Below are 13814 nucleotides of genomic sequence, written 5' to 3'. Positions count from 1 at the left end.
TGGGAATATTGCCTATCTCCCTGGGTTGCTATAATGGTTCAAAATTAAATGAATGCGTGGAAAGCATTAAAATATTGATTGTACTATACAGGATCAAAGTGATTAGCAATTAGTGCTAGTAAACACAGTTATCAATAAGGGGTTCTCTGGGACAACATTTCTAGGTAAGACTTGAGTTTCTCTTAAGAGTACCATTACTAGGGCTACCACGCGCGAGATAGTTGCTTACTCTTTTACAACTGTATGGCTTTGCTAGCCTGTTGTTTCCAGAGAAAAATGTAAATAAAGCACACCTTAGGCTAAATTTAAGTAAGTGCCCAGGGCATGCAGAGAATTAGCTTATACATTATATAAGTGAAAACACGCCTGGCCTGTCTTTTAAAAGGCACTTCATCAAACACAAGTGGACACAACTTCTTTAGACTTTGGTGAAACCTCTTGTATTAAGGACGTAGCAGTTCTGCCTTTTACACTCATACACCGTGATAACTGAGATAAGGAAGGATGCTGACTTACAGAAGTATTTGCAAGGAGAAAATAAATAAGGAGCCCCTGGGTGATGTTATTTTCTCTACAGCCCAGTGTGCTTACTGTGTTGGAAATCTTTGTTCTCAAAGATGGACTGATGTGATAGTAGTAGTTTCCTGTTTAAGAGGTAACTTTTAATGCGACCTTTTAGCCGCTTTAAAACAGATACACACAGTGGTGTTTTCTCCTAGGCTCAAAGGTAAGTACTGTCCTATCATTTTAATAATCTTTCAGGCAAGTCCTGTGACAATTATACCAACAAGTTTCCTCAAACAACCCCCTACCCCCGACCACCACCCCTATGTTCTGTTTGTCCATATTCCCTTCACCAACTTCCTCTGTTATCACTGGTATTTGTACTTGAAAGTAAAAAGCAATCCCAGATTACAGCAAACTTGATGGCCCTACTCCACAGCCTGGCCCCTGATGGAGAGAGAGAGAAGGGGAGAAGCATGAAGGACCATCCAGAGATCAGGCACTACCAGAAGCCCAACTTGTCTTTCACCAACAGGCTTGGTGGACATGTCCCCAGCAGATGAGTCTTCACTGGCTTGGAGAACAGGAAGGACTATTTCACAAACACCACTGTGTTTGAATTTCTAGAGGCTACCCAGGCCAAGAAGACATCCCTAAGAGAGAAAAAGATACACACAAACTTAGAATTACAGCCTAGATATTCTTTTTAAACTATAAAATAGGTTGACATAATTTCCTGTAGCCATCAAGGCAAGATGATATTACTCAAGAGGAATATAAGGGCAATGGGCTTAAAAGACAGAGGTATAAGCAGTCCTAATTTACTTAAGAGGATTTGAGATAGGAAATACCAGTGCCTTGTTTCATTGATATAAGTACATTCCAGGAAAACTTGGGGAGATGGACAAAATCTTCAGAACTTCTTTCCTTTCCTCCCACACTTAGCACCTTACTGTGCTACCTACCACTTACCCATTCCTCCTCAAATTTAAATTCCCAAAGTGGTCTGATTTGCACAAAGGAGATAAGCTAATATTTACAGTCACCAGTGGCTTAATACGTCATCAGATTTTTAAAGAGCATACACAGAGGTAGTGTGGTAACTGAAAAGTATGTAACTGCTAATTATGTCATCTTTATGTGGCAAACGTAAGCTCTTTTTAAGCAGGGAAACTTCCAGTAACCTCTACAGTCAGACATATATAGCAACCTACTCTACCTAAGGTAAGGTGATACTGATATTTTCAGAGTTACTGTGTTTTCCAACACAGTTAATTCAGCCACACCTGAATTATACGGGGAACTGTAAGCTCACCTGCAGTGCTTCACCACGCACTCATTGCTGCAGTACTCATTGTCCCAGTCCTTACTCACGACGGGAGGGTTCTCACAGCCGGACCTCACACATCGAGGCTGGGGTGAGAGTGTCACAGGAGACCCACTCACCAATTCAACATCCATTTGAGAAGGAGACTCAACCTACGGGAAGAAAGCACCAAAGACGGATCAGATTGCTACCTAGCTAGCTGGCCAGCTAGTCAAATTAACTTCGGGGTCCAGTGGAGCAACAGACGTTACAATCCCTCACAGATGAGGGTAAAGTTTCCAAATGAAGGTGAGTTCTTGGTCTCCTCCTCTATATCCCGCTTCAGAGTTTTGTCATGCAGACTGATAAGAAGACTATTCTTCCCAAAGGAATGCTGGCCATAATACTAGTATTTAATTTTAATTTTACCATCACTGACTTTGTCCCACATTTGAGTAATATTCCTCCGATAATATCAAATGTAGAATATGAGTCGAGGTTGAGTCACCTCAACAAAGATTAGAGGGGCTAAGAGAAGATAAAATGTGGTGCCATTAGAAAAAGGGGAGAAAAAACTTGGGAGATTCAAAGTTTCCTGATTTTGCTGGGTGGGGTTTGTTTATTTTTCTTTAAAATGATTGCTTCATTAATTGTGGAGTTAAGAGTCACAAACCCGTATTTTAAAATGATTACTGGTCATGTACATGTTAAAACTAGGGTCAATGATACGAACCAAATGAATTTTTCTACCTATATCCCCTACCCATCTCCTTACTTCAAACATCAAGCCAAGCAGTCAGGGTTTGGGAGAAATGGAAGGATTTATCTCCAAAGCTTTGGATCCTTGCGCGGACATCTCTGAGAAATAACTCCATGCTTAGGCTGTATCTTCTCTAGATGAACTACTGTATTCTGATTAGTTAAGGAGCACATTGGGATAGGAGGCCCTCTTAATGTTTCTCACCAAGAACACTACAAAGTATCTTGGGTGGGCCAAGTCAGTAGTAGGGAACAGTCCTCTAGAGTGTTTCATACTCCTGGCTGCCAGACATTAAATGCTAGTAGCAACCCTAGCTTTTATTAGATGAACTGAAAATGCTCATACATTTTAACTGGTCTAAACGAAATACTTGAAAAGAGAGGCTCACCTCAGGAACCACGTCTGTGATCATCTCACAGATTGTCTCAGGAGAGGTTTCCTCCACTGTGTGGGCATCAGGGCTGCTGTTCATAGGCCGCTCAGGACTGCTTTCTACAGCTGGTGGAACTAAGGTCGTCTGCATTTTCAGGGTGGGTGGAGGCACTATTTTGACCTGCAGTGGAGGTGGCTGTTGCTGTAAATTGATTCGAAACTTCTGAGGTGGAGGCTGCTGCATGGCCTGGAGAGGAGGAGGCTGCTGCAGAATGGTCACTTGCTGCTGAGTGGGGGGCTGAGGCATCTGTTGCAATGGAGGGGGCTGTAGCCGGGGTGGAGGCAGCTGCATAGACGCTGCTGCTGCTGCTGCCGCCTGCAACACTGACCGAGTGACAATCTGGGCTTGCTGACTGGGCTGGATGGTGGCTGTGCTGGTCTGGCCTAGCTGGATCCCCCGGGAGGTCACTACTGTGGCTGGGATAACAGTAACCATCCCTCCTTGAGACATGGTAATAGAAGAGGGCAACATCTGTTTGGTAATAATCAACTTGGTGATATTGGGCTGACCCCCAGCCCCAGAAGATGCCTGGTTTGCCACATAGGATGAGAGAGTGGAGTTAACAACAATGGAAGGAGATAGGGCAGGGGGCTCTGTTGAGGCTGGTGCTGGAGATGCTGGGTCTGCAGTAGCCACAGGAGGTGGAGAGGGAGTCTGTGATGGTGGCGCTGGATCCAATTCCACTGTTTCCACAGTGGCCTAAAAGAAGACCAAAAAAAAAAAAAAGTAATTGGGAGATCTATTCTCTTCCCAGGACATATTCACTCATAATCACCTCCTAAGAAAAGATACATCACACACTGGGGGAGGCATGGGGAGGAGAGAGGAGAAAGAGAAAGAACTACCTGGCTAAAGTAAACAATGGAAATAAACCCAGATAGATAGATTGTTTGGCAAAGTTTATGATGGAAACAATGAGAAACCTATTATATACTTATAAGCTTTGAATACTACACAGTATTAATTAATAGGTTCCATGGTTTTTGGTGGTAATTACTTCTTAAAATTGCTAATAAACAGCTCAAAAAATTTTTATGGGTTTAAATATCCACCTACCATAACCCTCTTACCTGACACTCTTGATTGTCTTTATAAGCAGCCAGAGCCTTCAGATACTCTTTCTTGGCAGCTTCAGTTTTCCTCTTATACACCTGCATGAAAGAGAGACTGCTTAGAAAGTCCTCACACTCCTGGAAAAGACTGTTAATATTATTTATTCATCAATAAAAGACAATTAATCTCAGTCTACATACTGACAACTCTTCTTAGTTGAATGCATTTCTGAAAGCTAGTAAACAAGACAGCCACCATGGCAGACTTTCCAGTGCCATCTATCTGAAAGCCAACGAATCAACAAGCTTGCAGAATAACTACACTTCTAAAGCTAACCCCAGAACTATAAGATCAGCAGTCTGCTTAGCTTGGGATTCTGTCTAACCAGTATACTCTTCCTTAAGGAATGCAGTAAACTGTCCACAGTAATGGCCACGAGATTTCCTCCTGTGCTGCATACCTAGTCTTCTATCAACAGCTACAACTTATTTCCACTTCCTAGTCTGTGAATTACTTTAGCCATTAGAATGCACTGACACAGAGAGAACGTGGGGGCACCTATTTTTGTTCTCTTGGAACACTCCTCTAAGTATGCCATACTGTAAAGAAGCCAGTCTAGCCTATTTGGAGGATGAGAGACCACATGAAGAGAACCAGGGCATCTCAGCCAACAGGTAGCACCAAAACTGCCAGACATGGGAGCAAGGTCATCTAGACCAGCCATACCAGCCATCTTTTGAGTATAACTGCAGGAACGATTCCATGCAAGACCAGTAAAACCACCCAACCAATTCACAGAATCATAAGAAATAATAAACTGCTGCTGTCTTAAGCCATTAAATTTGTGTTGACTTTATTAAACAGCAATAGATAACTGATAACAAATTATCTATAATAAATTCAACATTTTGTGTTAATTACTAAGTAGCAGATTTACTTTGACCTAAGACCTGAGGCGTCTAGGGTAATGATTAACTATAGCCATCTTCAATTTCAACTGTAATTTATATTTATGTAGTATCACAACTTTCATTTATTTGTTTAATCCAGATTAAATTTAGTGAGATTAACTATAGTTTTCAAGTCTATATGAAGCCAATGAGAAAACCCTAAAGCAAATCCTAAATCCAACCTTGGCTGTAGATTTTAAAGTTAGCTAGAGCATGCAGCTTACCAAAGAACAGCCTGATTTTACAGACAGAAAAAAAAAAGTAAGGCTTAGAAGAGTTAGATTCAGTGTTTTTATAATAATTACTAATTAATACTTTTTAAGATGGGTATTCTGGATTCAGTGTATAGCTGCAACGTATAAGACAAAGTATGATCTTGAATGCCACTAAAAGAGCTGATATTAAATAAGAACACGTAAGAAAGTACTAATTCCTCATTATTTTCCTCACCTGTTTTTGTTCCTCTCCAAGACTGTCCCACATGGAAGCCACAATTTTTGAAACCTCTCCAAAAGTGGCATTGGGATTCTGTCCCTTGATGGCGGCCTGTGTATCACGAAAGAATAAAGCATATGCTGAAACTGGTTTTTGAGGTTCATTAGGATCTTTCTTTTTTCTCTTCTTTGGGGCCTTCTGCTTTTTCCCTGCTTCCACCACAACTGTCTTCTGGCTGGGAAGTTGCTGTTGGGGAGAAAAAAAGAGAGAATTACAAGAAGGGAAGTATGTCTGAAGAACTGTAAGAAAAGGACTTTTATAGGGGAAACTACTCACATGAATGGAATTTTCAGAAATGCTAAAAATGGTTAAGACATGAGGACCAGTAAGAGTGGGGATTGGAAGGAGCATTATAAATGTAAATCGAGAGGCAGGACCCCATGCCCAGAAAAAAGCAGGGAAGATGGCAGGGCAGAAGTAAAGAATACTCAGTAGGATCTGTATGTCGAGTTTAATCACAGGATACCATGGCAGATTTGATTTTGGCAGGGAATGCCTCACCCTCCGGAATTCCTCAACACCATCCTCATGAAGTGAACTAGTAGGTGAAGGGGTGGTTGAAAGCCGATCTTCAGGTGACTGGGCAGGTGGCAGGATGGTGCCACCCCCTAAGCTCAAACCAAGTTGAGAACTCAGTTCTGACTGATCAATGGTGGTCAGCTGGCTATGCCCCATCAATCCAGATGTCATGTCTGTCATTGGTACATCAATTGTAACAGGTGGATTGGCACTATACTGAGTTCCTATAGAATGATCCAAGTCCTGAGAGAAGCAGAAGGGCTAATTAAACACAAAATATAAAAAACACCATTCTCCACCCTACCCCCTGAATTCAGGACAGTTTATAAACCCCCTGCTTATCCAGAGTGTATCACTGTTTAAACAAACATCAACTACTTTGTGTACATATAAAACATATTAAGCTCTTTAATAAAGTACAGAAATTAGTAAAAAGTCACTTTGTACTCAAAGGCCTACTCCAAAATAACTAAAAATAATCAGAGAAAATTTAATTTTGGACAAGTTAATTTAAAGAGCAAGTAAATTATTCAGTAACCTGGAGGTAGTGATGACACACAGGGTAAAGAAAAACTTCCCTCTTGTACCCTCCTAAAATTAACAGCTGTTAAAAAGTTGCAATACCCAGGAATCAGGTAAATAAGGCCGCTGTTAGAGATGTCTGGCATCAAGTACAGTGTGTGAAGGTGTGCCCCTGAGGAGATGTGCTGGAAGCCCAATATGCTGATTTGTAACACATACCAATCCACAATTAATACTTTCGGTTCAGACAGTTTTTTGAATACACCCCTCAACATGTGAGTTATTATACTCCCATTTAAATGCTAGGATGTGAAAATCATAATAGTAGGGAAAATAACAAACAAAAAAAAATCCCAACAAATCATTTTCACTTCAAGGTTAACACTGGTCATTTTACAATTTTAAAACATTTTTTTCAAGTAAAATTGATTTAGATGATAAATATGATTTATTCAGAGGAACTGAGGTTTTTGTTGATGAGCCTTTAGCCACAAGAATGAGAAATAAGTAATACCTAAGTGTAGCAAGGACTAGAGAGTCACTTTTGTCTCCCCTAACACTATGCCCATGAGCTTGGGTAAGCCTGATAATGTCTTGCCCCTTACCATGGTCAAGCCCCCACTCAGGAGCCCCCCGCCCTGCTCCATCAAGCCATGGGTCATGCCCACTGGCATGTCCAATGTCTGGACTCCATACTGGGCTGAGAAGCTGCCATCCTGAGAGGAGGAAGGGTCTGCCAGGTCATCAAAGTGGCCAACCACATCTGAGACAGCCAGTGAGGGATCAGAATCCAAGGAGATAGGTGGGATTTCAAATTCCTCATCACCCAAGCTTGGTGTATGGAACGTCTGTAGGGGGAAAAAGGGAAAAAGAATTAGTGGGAAGAGGAGGAACCGCATACTGCTAAGTGTAGAACATGGCTGAATACTGGAGATTCTCAGTGTACCTCTTTTCAGCCACTATCTCATTTTTGTTATCAATTTGTTAGGACCTATTTAATTTTATAAATACATCTCCTTACTTCCTCATACCCTTGGTCATATGGCACATACAAGGCTGCCAATCTTGTATCCAATCAACCAGTTCTCAATTCTTTTATCCCTTTTCTACCTTTACCATCTTGGTTGCCCTAAACTATTTAGCCCATTGGTCTAATGAATGATTCTTTCAGCACCCTTAGTAAGGACCCAGCACCTGCTTAGCCGTGATGCTTAAAATCTCTAAAGATTCTAATAGCAGTTATTTTATAATTATTACATCTAAACTATTAAGACCACAGAAACACAATGTTAACTAGACAATTATACTTTGACTATTGTTTTATGTTCCTTTGAAGCAGATCCTAAAAGGTACTTTCGTGGGAATCTTATGCCCCTCTAAAATAAGTACACTTAAGAGTTTCCTACCTCTTCTCCATTTTAGAAATCATGATGCTAACGACAAATGAAATTCCCATTTGTACAAGATTTTGGGAAAAACCAGCAATGCCAAGACAAGGATAACAGTGAGGAGAAAAACCTTCATAAGAGACATAGCCAGAAGACAAACTGGTTCTTTAACAGTTCACAAACACTTTCCTAGCCTTGGTCTGAACAAGCCTTTCTCCAAGAAAAGAAGATTACTCCAGCTGGAAGACCCAATCCCTTCCTCTGAGTCCAACTACAATTATAACCTACTCTTTCTATTCTGAATGAGGCCACCCTTCATGGAGCTACCAGACCAATATCTGGCCTACGATATACTAAATGCTATGGTTCCTTTGACACCAAAAACTAAAATGGCAGCATCTGCAGCAATTGAGCATTAATAATAGCAAGAGATTTTGGTATCAGAGAGATCTGGGTTCAAATCCCATCTCTGGACTTACTATATGACCTTGAATGGGTCTTCCTCATCTATAAAATGGGAGTTGTATTGGTCATCTCCTTATATGGTTATGAGGATTAATGGGATTTAGTACACAAAAACTTATCACATGGCCTGATATGGCCATATATAATTGCTTAATAATGGTTATTAACCACTGTTATTAGTGATAATATCCTAATTATTATTAAGTTGCCACTTGCCCCAACCATCATAGATTGTTGCTATCTTAGAAACATTAAATTCTATCAACCTGTCCCATGGCACAGTAAATGTCAATTGATTCAGATCAAAGTCAACAAGTTCCTCAAGATTTTTCCAGACCCAGAAAGGGATCTCACTAATATAACTATTTTTAATTTTGCTAGAAAGAATAGTTGCAACCAGTAAAACTAGGGGGGAAAAAAGTACAACTGTGAAATGCCCTATTTCTTTGAATCACATTGAAAACATAAAAAAGTTTGCTAGAAGACAAAAAGATATGTATATAGCTTCACTTCTGTATTTTCCTCCTCCAAAAGCCTTACTATGTCACTTAGCATGGTAAAAATTTGGGATATAACATGAGAGGAGCATTAGGGGCATAGGGGCAGACAATTTCTGAGGAAAAACTAAAACTCTCCCCTAAAACTGAATTTTTTCTCAGTACAAAACTCATAATTTTTGTTACTGTGTGGAAGTTCTTAACTCCAGGCCCATGACACTTTCTGAAATTTCAGTTTAAGTTCATATGGATATTTTTCAGGAAGATAGTACAAACGTTTTTACCAAATTCTCATGCAAACAAAGTGACAGGGACAGGAAAAAGGATCAGGGAAACATTTACTGCACTAGATTAACAGTTGCATAATAGTGGTTTCCAGTTTTTAAAAAAATATACAGGTTGCTTTGGTAAAGCAAAAGACGCCTATCCTTTTCTGCTTACCACAACACATAAATAAGCAAATCTGCTGAGATATGAAAATGATACTACTCGTTAATGAGAACTGACAAATAAAAATTCATATCCAAAACAAAAGACCAGTGTTCTACAAAAGGACTAGCCCTCATAAACCATGTGGAGTGCTCTCCTGGACTACACTAAAAAGCCAGACAAGCAGAGATTCCATTGTATTGAATTAACAAGGCATTCTTTCTATGCACCACCCTCTGGAATGTGGAAACAGCTTTGTTATTTAGTATCTGTGGCTTTAATGGTGTTTTGGGGGGAGGTTTCTTTTATTTATTTGTTTCTTCCTTTAAAAAAGAAGAGTAAAATAATGGCAATGCTCAAGAATACAGAAGAGTAAATCACATGCTAGAATAGAGATTCACTCTAAATCTTTTACCACCACAAACGATCTGTAAGATTACGGGTAAAATTCAGTAATTAATATCTAAAGTTGTTTTAGTGAATTTACTACATAACTAAATCATACTCTAGACTGTCAAATATAAAATAAAGGTAAAACTATAGCAACTATTAAAGTAAAAATAAAGGATTTCAACACAAAGGGAGAAAATGGGAAGATGCTGCTGCTACCTTCTCCCTAGGTGCTCATTTCCTTCTCTGTTTAATTCCTGGGCCTTGTTTAGGGAGGAAGCAGTTTGGGAATTAGTTTATAAACAAGGATGCTTGGCTATTGAGAGAGCAAAGAAATAAAAAATACCACTTTCCCACCTTTTCACATTCTTCCATATCAAAACATACAATTCAGCATTTATTTTTTTCTTTTTTTTTTTTTCAACAAAAGGTCTCACATATTTATGACTGAGCAAAAGCAACAGAGCACAGACATGGCCACAAAGAGAAACCCCATATTCCCAAACATATCCAGCTGTTCATGCAACAGCACTATCTTCAGAGTGATATGGTAAGATGCAGAACTTGACACAGCATAAATATGTGCGCCACCTCATGTGCGGCTCCTTATAGACCCAGCTTGGTTCTTCTCCACTGTCTTCTCTTGGAGTTGTACCTGATTTTATTACCAGTTTTCATTCGAATCCATTGGGGAATGGGATGATTCTGCTTTTGTTTCTTGGCCAGGAATCACTTGATCCTGAAAGTCTTGTGAGAAGACATGGCGAGGACCAAACTCAAGCGCACATAGGATGGCGGAGAAGAGAAGAGAGAGCCAGCATTTCTTTAAATAGTTTCCTGTGTAGATTATTCATTTTAAAGAAATTTATTTTAATCCAACACCTACTTACTCAACAATACACTGGAACTATGGGTTATTAAAATAATTTAATTTTTCTTAAAAGCTGACATAGTAGAGAAAATTTTAACTATTCAGCCTGAAATCATTAATTGATTCTAAAGTTATAAATACTTTTCCTAATTAAGGATAGGTATCTTTATGACTTATTTCTCCAGTGCTCAAAGCACAATGATCATTATTTAAGAGCCAATCTGAATGAGAGAAACAGAAAGATTAAATTCACTTAGGATTATAGAGCTTTCTTATCTCAGGCAATGATGTGATAACTGCTAAGCCTTCCTCTCTGGATACCTACTCTTTAACAATGATCATTACTTCTTATTTTACTGAGTTATAACTTATGTAAAGTACACAAATTTCACATGCTGCTCAATGAAATTTTTATATATGTAAACACTCAATTAACTACCACCCAGATAAAGATACAGAACATTTCCATCATTCTAAGAGATTTTCTCATGCTCCTTCCTAGTCAATACGCCCTCCCTTCCAATCAGGTACCACTATTCTGATTTCTATCACCATAGTTTAGTGTTGTCTATTCTTGATCTTCATTAAAAAAAAACGAACTCATACAGTGTCTATCCTTTTTTGTCTGGCTTGTTTTACTCAACAATATATCTTTGAGATCACCCATGCTGCATTTATTAGTAGTTCATCCTTTTTTCATTGCTGTGTAGTATCCTTTTCTACAAATGTACCAATTTATAGACATTTGGGTTGCTTCCAGTGTTTATCTATATAAAGTTGCTGTGAACATACATGTTTTTGATTAATATATGCACTCATTTCTGTTATGTATATATCAAGGAGTGAAATTACCAGCTCACAGGGTAAAATATATGTTTATCTTTAGTATATACTGCTAGTTCTCCAAAGTGGTTGGATCAGTTTGCACTCTTACCAGCAATGACTGAGTTATCTACAACCTCACCAACTCTTGGAATTGTCAGTCTTTTTAATTTTCACCTTTCTGGTGGGTGTGCAATAGTATTTCATTATGATTTTTAACTGGTGAGTGATGATGACACTTTTTTATACGCCTAATGGAAATTGGGATACCCTCTTTAATGAAGTGCAAGTTCAAATCTTTTCCTCGTTTTAAAACTGGATTCTTTATTTCACTCTGCAGAAGTATTTGATATATTCTGAGTCAGAAATATGCATTACAATATCTTTCCCCAGTCTGTGAAGTGCCTATTTAAGTTCTTAATGATGTCTTTTGATGAAAAAGAATTCTTAATTTGTATTTTTTTATGGGTAGCACTTTTGTGGACATTTCTTTTCCTTGCAAGAAAACTCTACAAATTACTCTTCTTCTAAAAGAAAATTTTTTAATATTATCTTTACCTATTTCTAAGGTATATTTGGCGTGGCCCACATTAAGACCAGAAAAACAAAAAGCACAAACCAATTAAAAGTTTTTTTTTTTTTAAAAAGAAAAGGAAAGGTGAAAAGTTATAATGAGGAGAAATGTTAACAATGATACAGCCTTAGGGTAAAGGAAGCCGCTAAAATTTAGTTATGAGCTTCTTAGCAAAATAGTTTTTTTCCCTAAATTTCTTAAAGTCATAAAAGCAAAAACCAAGGATAGACTCAAACCTAGAAAGTTTCTTGATGAGGCCAATGTGAAATTTACAACACTCTAAATAATGAAATCAAACCATGGAGATATCACTCACAAGAAACTAGCAATGAGACTGCAAAGCATTAAATAAATTTTAGTTTTATATTGTTTCTAAATTTGCTGCTCATTTGAGTCACACTTTCCCCTACTTAGGAGAATGATAATAAATAGTAATAGCAACAAAGAAGTTTAAAAACTAGCAAATGCCCCTAGCCCATCTAATTCTCATCCAGGAAAACATCAAGGTTTATTATAGGATAAGCTCATTCAACAACAATTGAGAATTCTTAAACAACAAGTTTATACTGTATAGCACAGGGAACTATATTCAATACCTTGTAGTAACCCATGCTGAAAAAGAATATGAAAATGAATACATGACTATGACTGAAGTATTGTGCTGTACACTAGAAACTGACACATGATAAACTGACTATACTTCAATAAAAATATATTTTAAAAGATTTTTAATTGAGAATTATTGATACAAAAAAACTTTTACACCATGTTTGGAAAAAATCAAAATCTTCAAAAGATAGTAAAAGTTCAAGACTTCACAGTTTCTCAAAGACCAAGAAATTTCTTTTTGTCTGTTCCATCTTTCCCTTTTACCTTGCCTAAACAAATAATACATATTTATATTATGACAATATTTCAACCAAAAGTTCTCCAGGAATACTAAGGGACCTCACCATGACCATTACTTCTACCTAACAACATCGTAAGAAACTATTATTACAGCCATTTAACAGCTGGGGAAACTGTGACACACAGAAGTGAAGTAACCTGCCCAAACTCTGAGTCACTGGCAAAGAGAAACATATGTTCTACTCAACTCCCTTCAAGTTTTCTGGCAGCTATTTCCTTTCATCCTGTCACTAGCAAAACAAGGTAACACCATGTAAGTAATCATAACTATTAACCTAAAAAAAAAAAAAAAAACCCCAACACTGAGAAGGAAATTTAAGTGAAACAAAGACCCTTTCAACAGAGTACATTTCAAGAATGAACACATGTCCACGGTTAACCCCTGCTAGGTAAACTCCACTCACCCCAATTTCTTCGGCGGAAACATTTTCTCCCTACAGAGATCCCCCAAGATTGTTGCAGTTATTTCTCCCCCAAGAAAGGAGACAATCCCACTCTGTATTCCAATCCAGAATCACTCTGAAATAGGCTCGCTCTTTTCAACGTTCTGCTTTCCGGATGACAGCAGCTTCCCGGGCCTCCCCCATAGTCCTCACAGGCTCCGGAAACAGCTGACACTTTTCTCCAAACATCAACCGCCGCCCCAGGTTCCCAGCCCCCGACCCCCGGCGCCCGCGCTCTCCTCCCCACCACCCTCCCCGACCAATGCCTCTCGCCCTCCCCCCCCGCCCCCGTAGCGTCGGCAGCTCGTGCTCACCTCGGCCCCTGACAGGAAGGGATGCGAGGGCCCTGTGATCGTCAGGTAATTGTCATTTCCTCCGGGAAACTGGAAACCAAAAGAAAGCCGCGGGTATAAGTTAGAAGCAGGGAGTTAGCTCGGAGCGACGGATTCTGACCCCGACATTATGACAACACTCCCCAAAGCCC

General features: G+C 39.0%; 1 protein-coding gene and 1 pseudogene across 1 annotated transcript in view; both read right to left on the bottom strand.

Annotated features, from left to right (window-relative positions):
- Positions 1–109: 109 nt before the first annotated feature.
- Positions 110–13814, bottom strand: part of TOX4 (TOX high mobility group box family member 4) — a 13923-nt gene continuing 218 nt past the window's right edge. Inside the window, exons 2-9 of the mRNA XM_032481652.1 lie at positions 13645–13713; positions 7148–7390; positions 6003–6263; positions 5457–5687; positions 4074–4154; positions 2959–3702; positions 1820–1983; positions 110–1157 (exon numbers count right to left, since the gene is read on the bottom strand). Coding sequence (XP_032337543.1) covers positions 1097–1157; positions 1820–1983; positions 2959–3702; positions 4074–4154; positions 5457–5687; positions 6003–6263; positions 7148–7390; positions 13645–13713 — 1854 coding nt within the window. The 3' untranslated portion in view covers positions 110–1096. The remainder of the gene's footprint in view (positions 1158–1819; positions 1984–2958; positions 3703–4073; positions 4155–5456; positions 5688–6002; positions 6264–7147; positions 7391–13644; positions 13714–13814) is intronic.
- The window catches only part of LOC102511421, a 3855-nt pseudogene continuing 160 nt past the window's right edge, over positions 10120–13814 (bottom strand).

This window comes from Camelus ferus, chromosome 6, assembly GCF_009834535.1.
Source record: "Camelus ferus isolate YT-003-E chromosome 6, BCGSAC_Cfer_1.0, whole genome shotgun sequence".
NCBI lineage: Eukaryota > Metazoa > Chordata > Mammalia > Artiodactyla > Camelidae > Camelus > Camelus ferus.
The sequence above is the reverse complement of the archived record's forward strand: the minus strand, read 5'-3'. Positions and strand labels throughout refer to the sequence as shown.